The 16,356-nt window shown below is 36.5% G+C and overlaps 2 protein-coding genes across 3 annotated transcripts; one reads left to right on the forward strand and one right to left on the reverse strand.

The window, feature by feature from the left end:
* Positions 1-12,615, forward strand: LOC141592471 (cationic amino acid transporter 6, chloroplastic-like). Of its 2 annotated transcripts, XM_074413159.1 has the most exons (11): positions 1-1,132; positions 1,220-1,391; positions 1,511-1,603; positions 2,083-2,148; positions 2,227-2,328; positions 5,180-5,269; positions 9,223-9,680; positions 9,865-10,087; positions 10,384-10,717; positions 11,028-11,256; positions 12,029-12,615. In XM_074413159.1, the coding sequence occupies exons 7-11, from the start codon at positions 9,290-9,292 to the stop codon at positions 12,607-12,609; spliced, it is 1,758 nt and encodes a 585-aa protein (XP_074269260.1). In that variant the 5' UTR covers positions 1-1,132; positions 1,220-1,391; positions 1,511-1,603; positions 2,083-2,148; positions 2,227-2,328; positions 5,180-5,269; positions 9,223-9,289; the 3' UTR covers positions 12,610-12,615. The 2 variants fall into 2 exon arrangements, with proteins under 2 accessions (XP_074269260.1, XP_074269268.1); XM_074413167.1 differs by lacking the exons at positions 1-1,132; positions 1,220-1,391; positions 1,511-1,603; ... (1 more) ...; positions 2,227-2,328; positions 5,180-5,269 and adding an exon at positions 6,824-7,030.
* A 620-nt stretch (positions 12,616-13,235) lies between these two features.
* Positions 13,236-16,117, reverse strand: LOC141643330 (protein LATERAL BRANCHING OXIDOREDUCTASE 1-like). Its single transcript, XM_074452487.1, has 3 exons — positions 15,644-16,117; positions 14,392-14,719; positions 13,236-13,694 (listed from the first exon to the last, which is right to left on the reverse strand). The coding sequence occupies exons 1-3, from the start codon at positions 16,057-16,059 to the stop codon at positions 13,431-13,433; spliced, it is 1,008 nt and encodes a 335-aa protein (XP_074308588.1). The 5' UTR covers positions 16,060-16,117; the 3' UTR covers positions 13,236-13,430.
* Positions 16,118-16,356: the final 239 nt, after the last annotated feature.

Consider the following 16,356-nt stretch of genomic DNA (forward strand, 5'->3'; position numbering starts at 1 on the left):
ACGTGTTAACGTGGTATAAGCGGAAGCAATCTGGGTGAAGAAGTAACGCTATATTGTACTCTTTTTGTATCAGTCATTTGTTTACTTTTATATTCAGTTTGAGGGTATTTTACTCAAAATTAAACAAATGATTGAGACGGATATAACATTGCTCTGGGTGGGGGGCGATACCTTCTTGCTAGCCCCCTTGCTCCGCCATTGGCCGTGAGGACAATGTAAGAGTTTTTGAATTTGAATAGCTGGGACTTGTATGGCCAATATAGCATATTGTCTTATTGAGTATTTGGGTGTCAATGATTTAGGAAGCATTCTAATAATGCCGATCATTTTATCATAATCGATGATTTGATCATTTTGTTGTCGAACAATGAATTTGAGTAACAAATTTAATACCCTGATATAGATTATTGGCTTGTTTAAATTGCTTTATTAGATGTAGGATGCAATGTGAAATCGGCTTGTGGGTTATGCTTGCATTTTCTTTTGACATTGTTGAGTTCAATATGTCAGGTGTTAGTTTGCCCTCTTTCATGGTAGAAATTCTCGAGTCAGACTTATCAATGTCGTGAACTTTGCTTGAGGATGCCTTGTGTAGCATTAGGAGTCTCCTGGCACCGTAAAGCTAAATTTAATTGTGATATGTTGACCGTGCTCTTATCACATCACCAAGTTGATGTAGACGGGGGCTTTTGTCGATGCTTAACCTACATATGGACGGAGTATATGATTATCTTGATAAAGTTCTTCAGTCGATGTAGTATTTGCTAGTCTATAGGAAACTGTGGGGAAGCACTTTGTTTATCTTTGGGGCATAATGCTTTCAATCATCTTTTGACCAATTTTTCGGTTATGAAACATAGCAATTCTTAAGATACTTATATAGGAGAATTTGCTTGAGGGATGGTTAGCTTCATATGATACCTGATCTTTTGACTGCAATAACTTAATGAGATGCTGTTATCTATTGTGCTATGAAAACTAAAACATTGTACACTTTGCTTTCTTAAAATTCGTATATGTTTCTGAATCATCTTATTTTCTTGGAAATTTTGAGGCAATATGTTGTTTATTATGTAATACCCTCTTCAAGCAGGTGATGCTACATGGTTGCCGCCACCTTTGTGCCAGGATGGTGAGCTGTAAACCCTTGCGTTTTCAGTAATGTGTTAGTGCTCCTGCTCAGTGTTGCAGAAGCTAATCGTTTTTGAAACCTTTTCAGATATACTGTCCCTGTGAAATCGGGAACATGCTATTTGCTGCACAAGGATGTATATTGGAGTCCTCTGTAGTGAAGCTACACTTTTCTGCCATGTGAATATAATCATAAAGGGATATTATGTATCATACAATCATACAACCCTGAAAGTTCCTTTTGTGTTGTCCAAGTCAATGTAAATTTCTCAATTCAGCAAAATAAACCCGTCTTTGCGATTCTTTCTTATGATTATTTTTTACCAAAAATTATGTTTCATGTATGTATTTGATGTAAATCATCTTTCTGTCAAATTAGGATCTGCTCGTGTAGGAGAAGAGCATGGCAGGGATTGAACATCTAAGATTTGATGGGAGAAGAGGCAACAGGATTTGATCGTCGCTTATCCAGGTCTACTGGATTCTTTTTCTGGTAGTGGTTGAAATTAGTAGAGTAGTTGCGAGTTCGCATGAGCTGCTTCCTCGCAGTATGTCTGGCTAGTTGCTTACGGAGGTTACTCATAGTGGACATGGTTATGATGATGTATGGTGCTCATTGCTATCACTGCAATACAAAAAAACTCATTAAATTTGCAGGATGAAAGGACTTTTATCCGTTACATAAGATATAAGGTAGACACTGGGCATATGTATTGGTGCAAGTTTGCACAATTCATTTTCTTCTCCATATACGAGAGATGCTAGGACATAATTAAGTTTTCATATATGCCCTTTTCTGTAGTTATATGACAACCAGCCATAGGTGTTTCCAGCAGTTCTTGCTTTGGGCTTTATGTTCTGTGTTAAATTCAATTGTTTGAACACATGCTTTCATCTTTTGTACCTTTCATCACTCAATAACACATTTGTAACTTCTGTGGCTGACTGCAGGATGTTATGTACTTCTAGAATGCCTCGCGGCCCTCGGTTAGCTTGTGTTAATCAGAAGAACATAAGGTCTGGCAAAACAAGCCAATTGCTATCACAGTGTATTGCACAAATTTGTTTCAACCTAATCTCTTTCATTTTTCTTAGGTGGAAATATGTGCCGAAAGAAGTAGTGACGGGGAAAGATTTGTTGCCGTAATGTGTATTCAATCTGTTCTGAAACACTACTTGGACCAACCAGCCAACCAGGTAACGGGACGTCAAGACTTGAGCACTGGTTTTTTGCTGTTTATCAAATAGTTCAGTATAAATGCATAACTACTCTACTCTAATGAATTAATACTTTTCCTGGTTGTGCTCTAGTTACTGGATAATCTTAATGATCCTCTCTTGGTCACTCAATGTCTTGTGAATATTGTGGAGTAGAAAGCTATGGTACTCCGACTCGGCTGTAAGCGTCCAAGTGTCAGTTATTTTCCGAAATTTTCAATCTTTTGGTCTAAAATGAAGTAAAGTTCAGTGTCGTGTCGCGTTGTTTCGGACATTCCAAGTGTCAAGGCACGCCTTGTAACCAAAGTGAAGTGTCGGAGTTACATAGCTACGGAGAATCACTCTTGGGTCTGTTACAATTTCTGTGGTAGTGAACTGAAACTAAGTCAAAAAGAACAACTCATCTAGCATTAAGCAGCATTATCATTAAACAATCTCGGTATTGAATATTTGTGAAATTTTGAAGAGGTGTGTTGTCCACTGGCTTATAATGGATCATCTGGCAATGGAGTAATCAGAAGAAAATGCCACCGTCCCTCCTTTCTCCATAACTTTTGCTTATACGTCTTCCCACAGCCTTTCCATATTAGGAAGGTTAAGATAAACGTTATCCTTTTTACCCAAAAATGCAATTCTTGCCTCTTCCACTGTTGCTGTTTTTTAATTGTTTTTGTCATTTCTCTTCCTTTTTACTGGCTCTCTTTATTGGCATATATTCCCACTTGTCAAATAAGACTACTTTCTGTAAAGTAATAATTAGTGGCATCATTATGCTATAAACGTTATCTTTGCCTCACAATTTCTGGTATGTTTTTTTTTTTTTTTTTTGGGTGTAAAGGGAGCCACAAGGGTAAATTCAATGCTGACGGGATTTGAACCCTAGTCATCAGTATCATCTCTCATGAGTGTCACTGAGATAGCTGACATCTGTAATTTCTGGTATGGTTATTGAAAAAGAGGTCACTGCAGTAACTTTAATGGAACCCCCTCTCCAAATTTTTGAGTGGCTCATGGACAATCTTTATTACTTGATAAATGAAATTCTATACTCGAAGTGTTGAATCTCAGTCGCGATAGTGTTTGCCAGCCAAAATAGTTGTCACTAACTACTTTCTAAATATGCGGTCATGGTAACCTTCAAGAGCTTTATAACTCGGGCACACATTGGTGTTATTTAAAGGAAAAGCAACAGTTCTTGCTAGGTAATGGTGCCCTTCACAATTTCTATGCTTGGAATAGTTGTATGTGTTGTTTGATATTATTTGCCATTTTCTACGTTTTTTTAACTAGATAGGAATCCCTCTAATTTTTAGAATCCCCAAGAAAATATGCTAGAACCCCTGGAATATCAACTGAAACATTGTAACTACCTTTTAAAAGTATTGTTTTTGTCTCATAAGATGGTCCTATATGATGAAAGACCAAACTAGTTCTGGTACAAAAGTGGGGCAGACATGTTAGGATGCTAAGCTTCACTAACTATACCTTAGTCAGGCTTTATAATGTTTTGTTGTCAGAATCGCGATTCGATCCGACGATTCTACGATTTTACGATCCAAAAATGCTTGACCGATCCTGGATCCTACGATTCTATCATAGTTGTAGAATCTTACGATCCTATTAATTTGAAAATTTCTAGAGATGGGATCATAATACGATCCTACGATTTTACGATCCTACGATCCGACTCCATAATAATAATAATAATAAAAAAAATATATATATTTTTATATAATGACACTGTAAAACCCAAATTTCGTGTAAGTTGTTCATACAATGATACTAAATTCATTGATTACCAATATTTTATGAATAAATATTAATAAATAAGTGTTTTGATTTTCAATTATATGTTTTTACCAAATAAAAAATTATATTTAGTGAGTTTGTAGAATCTTGCGATTCTACGATCCGATTCTACCGATTCGATCCTACCCTCCCCATCGATCCAAAGTAGAATCTCGATCCTGACAACATTGGTACTCATGACTCATGAATAAGATGAATGTTATTTGTTAGAATATGCCTTTGGATCGGTTAGGTCCCCTTTTGAAAATCTAGCACGGGGTCTTAGTAATCTTTCTCGCATCCGTCATAACATTGTTAAAAATGTATTATTAGTATTATTATAAGCTATACCAGAGTTTAAGGACCTAAAAGCTCTATCTACTGTGTATTTGAGACTTTTTGCACCTTATAATTTCCTCTGACCTCTTAAAGCAGCCGAAATATTCCTAAGCATGATTGATTAGGATTTAGGAATCAGGAATTTTTGCATGAAAATCCATATCTAATTTTCGCACGATAGATTTCCATGACTGTCTTCTGGTACATTTCATACAAATTAATGTCTGTGAAAACTTGAGAAAATATGGAACTTGAGAAAACTTGAGAAAAAGACTAGGTTGCTGAGATCAGACTGTGTCAACAAAACTTGGATTAAAAAATTCATAGAGGACCCTTGTAGGAAGTGAGTGACAGAGTGAGTCTCAGCCATTTATTTGGTAATGATAGTACCTCTGATTGTAATCATTGGTCTAACGTTACAAGGAAAATAAAATACAAGGCTATGTATTGGTAGAAAGATGATTGCACAAGATCTTCAACTTTTTCATCATTCCCTACTGGTTAAGGTTTTGCTTTTGCTTTATAGTGAATGCATAGGCAATGAAGTTGTCATCATTTTCTTTCAATTGCGGTTGCGCAGTGTTTCTTCATGCCAATTTTTGCTTCTTTGTTAAATGGTAGGGGCAGATTTGAGATTTGATATATACTGAGTAGTGATCTTATGAAAACATGAATGTATGAACTTAATTCTGTCATCATACAGGATAAAATGCTTGTCTGATCGCTGGAGATGAATATTTTCTTTCTCATGTTTTTTGCTTAAAATAAGCCGGGGTATCGCATCGTGTCAAAGGTATTTGATATCTACTCTACTCTCCCTTCTACACCATTATTATTGATAAACATAGTTCAATATTTTGTACTGTATGCAGTGTACTTTTGATATCTTGAATGATATTGCTTCATCTTATTTGGCCATGTAAATGAATAATACTCCACAAAGCATACTATAATAGGGAAGTGGGAATCAGGTCAAACAAAACTTGTATGGCCCATTGCTCGAAAATACTTGGGGGAAAAGGGTCACGTTGTCCTTCTGAGTGCACCATGTAGGCCTACTTCAATGGACTTAAAAAATATCCCACTTTCTTTATGCTTCTGATTGTAATTGCTTATTATCCCTTAGGCCATATTTTTATGCTCAAATACTACTATATCATAGTGACATAATGGACTAATGCATCTTACACCAACCACCTTCACTTGTATTCTACGCTAAATCGCTAATTGCGATGGACCTTGGTATTACCTCTTGGTTTGAGACTTGATGTTGTATTTGTTTCTACGTCATATTTATAAACCTGATATCATGACTCATGTAGTCAGGGCCGTCCCGGAAGTTTCGGGGGCCCTGTGCGAAATTTTGAAAAGAGGCCCCTTGCCATATTTATTAAAAGAAAAATCAGAAAAATGTATTTAACTATTATGAAGAATTTATATTTTTTTTTGGAGAGGTGAGTTTTTATGTAAACTGATTCTCATGTTTAGAAAAAATCCAAATACATATTCTTTTTCAATAATACAACATCAACTAAGTTGCAGAGTGGTTGGTTATTCTATTAAATTGCCACAATGCCCACGTTCGATTCTTCCTAGTTACATTTTGCTTGCAATTTAATTCCACAAAATGAACTTCTCCAAATGCAAAAATTTAACCAAATAGAGCACATGGGGAAGAATCGAACACGGGACTGTCGACTACATGTGACACCTTTCTACCGCTGAGCCACAGCAGCTAATATGTTAATAAGGGCGCTTAATTATTATTAACGTATAACAGCTGATTCCTGCGATATTGGGCCCCTTCTATTCGGGGCCCCTGTGCGGCCGCACCGCTTGCACAGGCCCAGGGCCGGCCCTGTTGATGTAGTCATGTTAGTAATTTGAGCCCAAGGACTCAGCTGCTACTCTGCAAGTATCGGAGTGTCGGATACAATTTGTTACTGTAAAATTTTCAGTTTATTATTGTCTAAAACAAAGTGTCGCAGTCTTGTGTCATGTCGTATACTCCAAGTGTCAGAGATTTGAGCTAGTATGTACTATGCCTCCAAAGAGCCAACGTGTAAGAGTAGGACAAGATTGAGTTGAGGAGTAAGGTGGGACTGGTGATTTTGTTGAATGCTGTTCTTTGTCTGTAAGTGCAGCCTACCTACATCATTTGTATCTTTATAGAAAATAGTGCGTGGAAATGGCCACGCTGGCCATAGATTTTTGTAGGCAAGTAATAGTTATCAACACCAACTTGCAGAAGATTGTGTGCTCCTTAATGCTTGTTGATTGGGTTGTCTCGGATGTATTAGGCATGATTAGACAATTTAGACATAGTACAGTGAAATGTGTACATTTTATAGATTTATATTGTCCTCCAGTATTAAGTAGTCAGTGGCGGATTTAGGGGTGGCTAGCAGGGGCGGTCGCCCCCGCTGGAAAATGAAAATGTCGCAAGTTTTAGTTAAAATTTTCGATTTTTTTCCGAGTTGATCTTATGGCATTACTATTTCACCCACGTTGGAATATTTCGCCCCTCCTAACCTCAAATCCTGGCTCCGCCACTGTAAGTAGTTCCTTTGTCTCCGTCATTATTTTACCTTTTTTTTGTTCTATGAGGGTATTTTAATCAAAAGTAAACTAATGATTGAGACACAGGAGTAAAAAATAAGTATTATGCTTCAGGATTGAATTCTCAGGATGATAAGCCTGCATACATGTATATTTCTGTGCTACTCCGACTTTCCGACACGGGTGTTAAGTGTTGGATAAGGCTATTTTGTGCGTATTTTTTTTCCCATCTTTTTGGTCTATAGTGAAGTGTGGGGCACGATAAGTGTCGGACAAGTGACACGGCAGCTAAGTGAAGCGTCAAAGTAACATAGGTATAGATCAATGGATAATCCTTATTGGGGTAAGGTTGTGTTCATGTTATTTACTTATTACAAGGAATAAGAGTTTGTTTCAAGCACGGTATTAGAATATGCCTTGAATCGATTATTAGTGTGTGACTAATTTATAATCTTTTACAGCTTGATATTTATTTTTACCAAGTTATTAGAAAAAGGGATTTTTTCTATTTTATCCCTCATGTTCATAGGGGGTGAGTGGGTGAGTTCATAGGCTAGCACTACATATCAGTGCTTCATGTGATCATGTCATTGGCTCATTACTTTGTGCAGAAAGTTACTCAAGTTGCACCTTCCAGTATTCTGTTTGCTCAGAATTTACTTTTAACCTACATCTATACCTAAGGAAAACTAGATAATAGCATAGGATGAATTGATCATGATTGCAATCTTGGAGCCATGATTTTGAACATCTGTAAAAATCAGCTTTCCACTGCAACATCTCTTAAATATTGTAAGACATGTTGCTTATCTGCATATTTACTATTCTATTATACACCTAAATATATTAAAGAGTACAATAGTGAACTTGCTCTAGTAATATAACATTACCCCAATACCTCAAATGCTCCCGCCTAGGGTCATATAAGAGGTTGGATATGTGGCTACCATCACATTAATTCACCCGGAACATTGTCACTCAAGCCAAAACTATACGAGTCTGTTGTGAGATAGTCTTGTGTCAGGACAGGAATTTGTCTAGTGCCTAGTGCAGTTCCTTGACCTGGTGCTCTTTTATGTTTTTTTATCCTTTGCTGGTTAGAGAGGAAGAAGTGTTACCAGTGAAGTAGTAGACTATGTTCAATGATCAAGATCAAGGACAAACTAAAAAGCCTAGAATGGTGGCACAATGCGTATGAAGATCGCGTAAACAATTCTCTGTACTCTCCTTGAGTTATGGCCATTTTCTATGGCTGCCATATTATTCTGATATGATTCCTCTAAAGAGGGTGCCTTTTGACTTCTTACATATACTATTAGAGCAAGAATAATGGAAGATAATCTTCACTTTGTCATGGTTTTCTACTATTAGTTTTCTGCAAGTTGTATCTTCTAAATGTTGGGGTTCCTGTTACTAATTCCTCCTTTTCTGAAAGTAAGTATTTTATCAGATATATATTCAAAAACTGGAACTTTTTGTGTTAACAGGGCGGATTACTGTTTCAGACTTTTAAGTGTATATACCCGTACAAGAGTTATAGGTATTAGACTAGAAAAGGGATACTTTGGAGGCCATATATAACACTACTACTGTAATACTCCTATACTAGTCCCGAAGAGTCTTGAAGCGAACTGCTACTATGTTCTTTTGATCATCGTAGCTATAACTATGTTTTCCTGTTGCTGTATAAGACATTTGATGATGATGATCGTGCTTCAGGTCGCATGAATCTTTTTTACTTATAAAATTACAAATTATCCGGTGAGCATTATGATGTAACTAAGAGTAGACTCCAAGTTCTTTCTTTAATCAGCAGACATCTTCTTTTGCTTTAACAAAAGGGCTGGATGCTTTTGTGCTTGCCAAAATTCCTTCAGATTGGGTCAAAACTCAAAATCTCAATTCTCCAACTTTGATTCTCCTCACAAAATCTCATTGACAATGTTTGGATTATTTAAGAGAATTGCCTCTATTATATTAATCAGGAAAAAAGGCTGTTTGAGAGATGTGAGTTCTATTTAGGAACTCAGGACCACTTTGGATTTCCATTTAAACCAACAGTCACTTTTTTGTGTTGTTTTCTTAACTTTTATAAAAGTCCCCTCTTTCCATCTCTTTATATACATGCACACTCTTACAGTCATTACATAAACATGCATAACTTTTTTTGTTATTTGTGTTGAATAGGAATATCGCGTACCGGCAATTGGGGTGGTATCCTAAACAAATATAGATTTCCTGGTTGATCGTACAAATGGACAGCGCACAAAATTCCTCAGAAAGTGGCCATTTCTTCGGCAACTGTCTTCGGTCCCTTTCACAGACACCATACAAACTTAGAAAGAGAATGCTGGCTACATGGACTCCAGATCAGGAGCTGAACCAAGTGAGGCTAAGGTCGGGTGCAGACATGAAAAGGAAGCTCTATGGGTTCGATTTAGTGGCTCTTGGTGTAGGCGGAATGCTTGGAGTTGGAGTGTTTGTCACAACTGGTCCTGTTGCTCGCACTATATCTGGTCCTGCTGTAGTTATCTCATATATTATTGCTGCAATATCTGCTCTCCTTTCTTCCATGTGTTACACAGAATTCTCTATAGCTGTCCCTGTTGCTGGAGGTGCTTTCAGTTATTTGAGAGTGACCTTTGGTATGTAACTTTTTTGATCTATTTGCTCTCATGCTTTCGACTTCACCTGTCCTAGAATAAGGTTCCAACTTTTCCTTTTAAGTCGTCTCACAATATGGCCTTATATTTTGCTTTATTCCTTCCAGGTAAATTTTTTGTAATAGTTTCATGTTCTGTTCCAACTTTTCGTTCTGGTTCTGTGTAGGAGAGTTTTTGGGATACTTCGCTGGTGCAAATATACTGATGGAGTACGTGCTGTCAAATGCTGCTGTTGCCAGAAGTTTTACAGAATATTTTAGTGGTGCATTTGGTGTGGAAAACCCAAATTCATGGAGGGTTGAAGTTCATGGGTTTGTTCAAGGTTATAATATGTTGGATTTCCCAGCTGTTGCTCTGATCCTTCTGTTGACTCTATTCCTATGTCATAGGTATGCTCATTAAGGTTGCGTACAACCAATTTCATTATGGGTCATTTGGAAACAACCTTTATGGCTCTGTATTTTTTTTTTTTTTTTTTTTTTTTTTGACAGCATATGGCTCTGTAATGTTAATACTCTAGCTGCGTTACATATAGACAATCCCTTACCCGCCATATGTGGGACCCCTTGAAGCATTGGGGTAAAATTGTCGTCGTTGCTAACTTTACATTCACATCTACATTCACAAGTTGAAGTGTACAGATTATCTCTTTTATTAGACTGATGAGATGTTAACAACCTTGCAGCACTAAGGAGAGCTCGATATTAAACCTTCTTATGACAATCTTCCATATCATCTTCTTTGGATTTATAATAATTGCCGGGTTTTGGAATGGAAATGCGAAGAACTTGGTAAGCGCACCAGGCGGATTTGCTCCATTTGGTGTCAAAGGTGTGGTTGATGGAGCAGCAATAGTTTATTTCAGCTATATCGGCTATGATTCTGTTTCAACCCTTGCAGAAGAAATAAAAAACCCTTCGAAGAATCTTCCGGTAGGCATTGTGGGATCCGTCATTGTCGTTTCAGCTCTGTATTGTCTGATGGCAGTTGCCTTATGTTTCATGGTTCCTTATAATGAGGTAATTGTAAAGAACTTCTAATGCTTGTCAGAACTCAGACTCTTATGACATCTGCTATAATTACAGCGTATAGGGTATTCGAAACCTGTTAGCATCAAAATGACCCTTTTGAACCCTTCGCACCCAAAAAAAAAAAAAGAATAGCGTATTTGAAGGTGACCTATATAATCTTTCGAGGTATCACAACTTAAATTAGAGCGATAATTAGTGATTACATTGCTTGAAAGTAGATCACCTGCTAATTAAGTTGCAATTTAGCTTGTTTTTGAAAAGGGTATTTTTACATCTCTGCTGCAATCGCGTGATGCAGATATCGGATAAAGCTTCATTTGCAATGGCTTTCCAGAAGATAGGATGGAAGTGGGCTAGCCATCTTGTTGGAGTTGGTGCGAGTTTGGGAATAGTTGCATCTCTTCTGGTTGCTATGCTTGGCCAGGCTAGATACCTATGTGTGATTGCAAGAGCCAGACTCGTCCCTGCTTGGTTAGCCAAGGTTCATCCTTCTACCGGAACACCCATGAATGCCACTCTATTCTTGGGTAAGTGAACTTGTACCCTATTTTATCTTCTTAAACTCGGCAAATCTTTTAAATTTTTTCCGCTCTGTCCATAGCATACGACTTGACTCTCTACCTCTAGACCATAAGACCAAGGCTACATAGTCTATAAAATGAGATATTCATGCTACTAGTGACTTCTGTTTTCTAAACAGTAACAGATTAGAAAGCATATATGTTTACCTTATTTTTGGAATTAAAAGTTCGAAACAGCAAGAACCAGAATCTTAAAGCTATTGGATTTTCGGAATGATCCCTTCTTTATCGTTTATTGATTCCTATTGGTTCGTCTACGCTTTCCATAATTTGGCTTTGTTTTCATGAAAAAGAAAGATGTGGATTATATGACACAGATATGTCATGTCAACTAGTCTTTTGACAAAAGTATGCACAATACCAATGTCCAATGATATAATGCTGGATCTTTCATCTCTATCTTGGTTTGATAGTAATTTGCATTAAGCAAATGTTAGCATTGCCCTGTTTTCTACCTTTCTAAGATTTGGAGGCTGAAGTGCATATGTACTACTGTGGGTTGCTAAAAGTTGACTATGTTGGCTCGTTAACTGAACTGTGGGACAAACTCTTGAATTAACCTCGCCCTAGTGCCTCAAACTCCACCTTTTAATGTTGAAAGCAAATTCTTGTGTATATGTAGAAGTGCGGATAGTTTAGTAATCTGTTCAGTTTTCGTCTGTCATATTTCAAATTCAAAGAATAATAATCAGTCTGGCTAATTCAATCTTTGGCGCAGGGTTATGCACGGCATCAATTGCTCTTTTCACGGAGCTGGACATAGTACTCGAGATAATATCCATCGGTACACTCCTAGTATTCTACTTGGTAGCGAATGCTCTTATATACAGACGCTATGTGATCATGAGTACCTGCAATAATCCTCCACTGCACACCCTATTGTTCCTTTTCCTCCTTACAGCAACTTCCCTCGGCTTCTCATTATCATGGAAGCTCGAACGAAGATGGTGGGGCCTATCAGTCGTCTTTGGTGCATCATGGATTACCATTACCGCGGTTTTTCACTACATGATGCCTTCAAGCTCAAGCCAACAGCAATCCCAGATGGACTGGTCAGTACCGCTAATGCCGTGGCCTGCTGCTTTGTCTGTTTTCTTGAATGTTTTCCTGATGACCACCTTGAAAATTATGTCATTTCAAAGGTTTGGGATTTGGACTTGCTTGACAGTCTTGTTTTATGTACTCTATGGTGTTCACTCCACCTACCGAGTCGAAATGGAAACTGTGGGTGAGAATGGAGTGAACTCAAACAACTTGGAACTGTGTCAAGAAAGTAAAATTGATATCCAACAACATTAAAACCAACTTCTCTGTATGGGGGTAGTGATTTTTGTCCATGGTATTGGTATTAAATCGATTTGAAATCGATCATCATGGACTAATGTCGGTTATTATGTCGTAAATGCGACTAATACCGTCTCGAAATACGATTGGGCCAAATTTAATGCCTATGTTCTTTGTGGTATTCTTAAGATCATGAAAGTCCTTTTTGGAACTAAAGAGAATAGTATGTTCTTGCATGATTCACAAATCTCACCCCCCTACCAATCGTTGGTTGGCGCAGTGGTAGCATGGGGCTGCGCTTGGTAGGGAGGTCTGCGGATCGATCCCCCACAACTGCGATTGGGAGGGGTTTAAATACCGTAATCCTTGGACACGCCCCGAAATCCGGATTAGTCGGCCTAATATGGTTCGGATTACCGGATGGTTTAGACCAAAAAAAAAAAAAAAAAACAAATCTCACACCCCTTCCAAATTTAAGTTTTGTTATCGCGCTTGGGCCGCACCCATACGGAAGAGAGAGTCCAATTATACAAGGCCTAGTTACTTTGTAATTATTAAGTATGAAAGTTTACAAAAATGCCACATTTCCTTAGAATTTGTAATTTATCTGAAACACTTTTCATCTTAAACACTTGATATCAAAATTCTTCGAAACCAATAATAACCCAACAAGGAACGATAATAAGGTATTCAACCCTAGTTATTATTACAATACAAATACGATAATATTTCATGTAAATTATTTAGACTAAGAACAAGTCAACAACAGTATTACCCCAGTGTCTCAATAGCTTCCGCAAATAGCAAACTAGGGGTTGTCGGAATAATTTTCTTTTTTAGTTTCCATTAATTCTAAAGTGGGAGATGTCTTGACGTTCAATGCTTTGTTTATTGTCATAGTTCTTCATTCTTGAAGCACGAAATTTACCCCAATTGTATTCTCTATATTTTGCACAATTTTCTTCATTGATCAATTCTTCCAAAGGCTTCACATTAACATAATAAGCTGGGCCAAATAGTGATGCAATTGATAGCCTCTCCTTTTTAGCATTGGGCCTCACTCTATGCACCACACTATGATACTTGTCGTTGCTCCAAACCTGCATGAACACCATATTTTTACGACCAGTTAATAAACGATGTCAACTCTGACCATTATTTTGATTTTATTACAAAATCACGGACTCCTATTAGATTATTTAAAAAAAAAAAACGGTTATTATATTCGAATATTTGGTATATAAATTGGATTTGTTTTTGAAATAATGACATTTTAACATTTGTGGCAAGATCACGTTTTTAACTTGAATGTACGCGTTCCCCACAAATTATCACGAGTAAATGTTTGATCAAGCTGAGTTAGGGAATACAACATATTAAAACTCAATTTTCTGATATGTTTTCGAGAAAAAAGATTGTACATCAGATGTATTATCTCACATTTAATGAGTTTTTGAGTTTTTGTATATTTTTTTGGAATTCTATAAAGTTTATAAATTACATTTTTGTTTTAGTACGTCAAAAATCATATTTTTCTGAGTTTATATGTAATTTTTTTAAGTTATAAAGTAACTTGTTGAGATTAATGTTTAAGTAAATGAACTCAATTTTTTTATAATAAAACTCAAATTTTTTAAATTAAAACTCAAAAACTTTATCTTAATGCTCAAAAACAATACATCTGATGTAGTACATCAGCTGTATAATCCACTTACTGTATGTTTTCCTACTTGAACCCGCACTAAACCGGATGGCGCGGACAAAAAAAAAAAAAAGAAAAAAAAAAAAAGATTTGACCTGAACAATGTCTCCAAGGTTAATAGTCAAAGCGCCCGGGACAGGCTTGAGGGCAATCCATTCAGAATCGGATCTTCGTTGGAGTTCGAGACCTCCAATATCGTCTTGGGCAAGCACGGTCACACAACCGGTATCAGTGTGAGTTCCAGGACCGAGGACACGTTCCGGGTCAGGGCAGGGGGCATATTGATGAAGTCGTACGGCAAGAGATGTGTCTTTGTGGAATTCAGTCAATCGATTTGCTGATAAGCCTAAGCTTAATGCTATCACCTCTAGTAGCTTAATACCCAATTTCACAACTCCTCTTGCATATTCTTGAGCTGATTCCCTGTTTCAATTACGCGTATTAAGTTAAGACGACACTCATAACCGATTCCAATAAAGCAAAATAAAAGAAGTCATATGAGATGTTTAAGTTAGGACAGTCTTAACTAAAACCAACTGGTATTTAAGTGATTAAGTTCATAATTAATCCTTTATTTAATCTCTGGTCATTAAAAACATTCCGACGACATTCATTATTGAGATGGAAAAATCACATAATGTATTCGAGTGGTAGTGAGTTTCAATACCACCCTCTCACATGCATAGTGTGGACCCTATGTATTTCTCCCGAGCTGCTTATATTAGAAAAAGGTCCAATTATTGACTTGTACTTCCTCTGCCTTTTAATTTTCTTCTTGTTTCTCTAATATATGTGAGGAGTATTATAATGAAATGGGAAGAAAATAGCAAGCCGGAGGGAGTATGAAATTGGTTCGATTAAAAATTGTTTTCTAATTTTATAGAGAATTTAAATTTTCATTTCAAACGGGTGACATCGGTCTGAAATAAGGATAGGTAAAATGTAAACATTTTCTGATAAAAAGTTATAATCACTTATTGTTCGAAAAGTATGAATTAACAAACACCCATATGAAATTAGACCTTCATTTCTTCGATAAAGTGATAATTAAACATTGTTTTCGTGAAACCAACAAAATTGCTGACTTTATGACTTCTATTAGATATTTATGTCCAACTCTTTCGATGTGGTTTGAAAGCTGGTAGTTTCAACTTGCCTCTCTCATTCGAAAGGATGAGATACGTGTTAAAATATAAGGAAAACTTATATTCCAACAATAAGTTGGTCCTACTTAGAGGATCAACCTAATTTTCTTACCTTATAAAAAAAAAAAAAAAAATGAAAAGTTGTGTTGGAACTAATCCAGGAAAAACGAAGAAATTTTTTACAAAAAATAAATGATGATACCTTAATTCAGCAGGATATTGAGGCCATTGATTAACAACTTGAAAAACATTAGAACCTTGTTTAGTAACAATAGATTCATTAACACTATACTCAAATATTTGTTTCCATGTTTCATCAGAGTAACCCATAGGATAACTCTCATTTCTTTTCACCTTCATTTTCTCGTCTTTCGGAAGAGCGAAAAATTCTCGAGCATTTTCGAGAATTTCAAGTGGAACTCCATGGTTAACTACTCTGAATAAGCCCCATTTCTCACAGGCTTCACCAACTTCAGATATAAGCTTAGTTAAATTTGAGTCGGTTATTTCGTAGTTGGAGTTGGGTAAGTGATCAAGTGAGGTAATTGAGGTTAAATCAATTGTTGGGATTCCATCTTCATAGGTAATTTTTGTGGGTTTTTGGGTAATTTCTGCCATTTTTGTTTAAAGGTTGTTAGAGTTTGTTAGGTAGATATATGTTGAATGAAGTGCTTTGGAGTTTTGGGGTCGGTCCGTATTTATACAATTAATGACGGGGCTACTTAATTAAAATAATGTCGTAATACTCCATCCGTCTCAGAAATACTGGTCACGTTAGAAAAACCCTTATTTATTTTACGGTAATGATGTATTTATTATTTTTCTTTATTATTTTATTATAAGAAAGAGTTATTTAATGGTGAAAGTATTTATTTAATATTAGCAAGGAACTAGGATAAAAAAAAGAATTTTACC

Source organism: Silene latifolia, chromosome 1, assembly GCF_048544455.1.
Source record: "Silene latifolia isolate original U9 population chromosome 1, ASM4854445v1, whole genome shotgun sequence".
NCBI lineage: Eukaryota > Viridiplantae > Streptophyta > Magnoliopsida > Caryophyllales > Caryophyllaceae > Silene > Silene latifolia.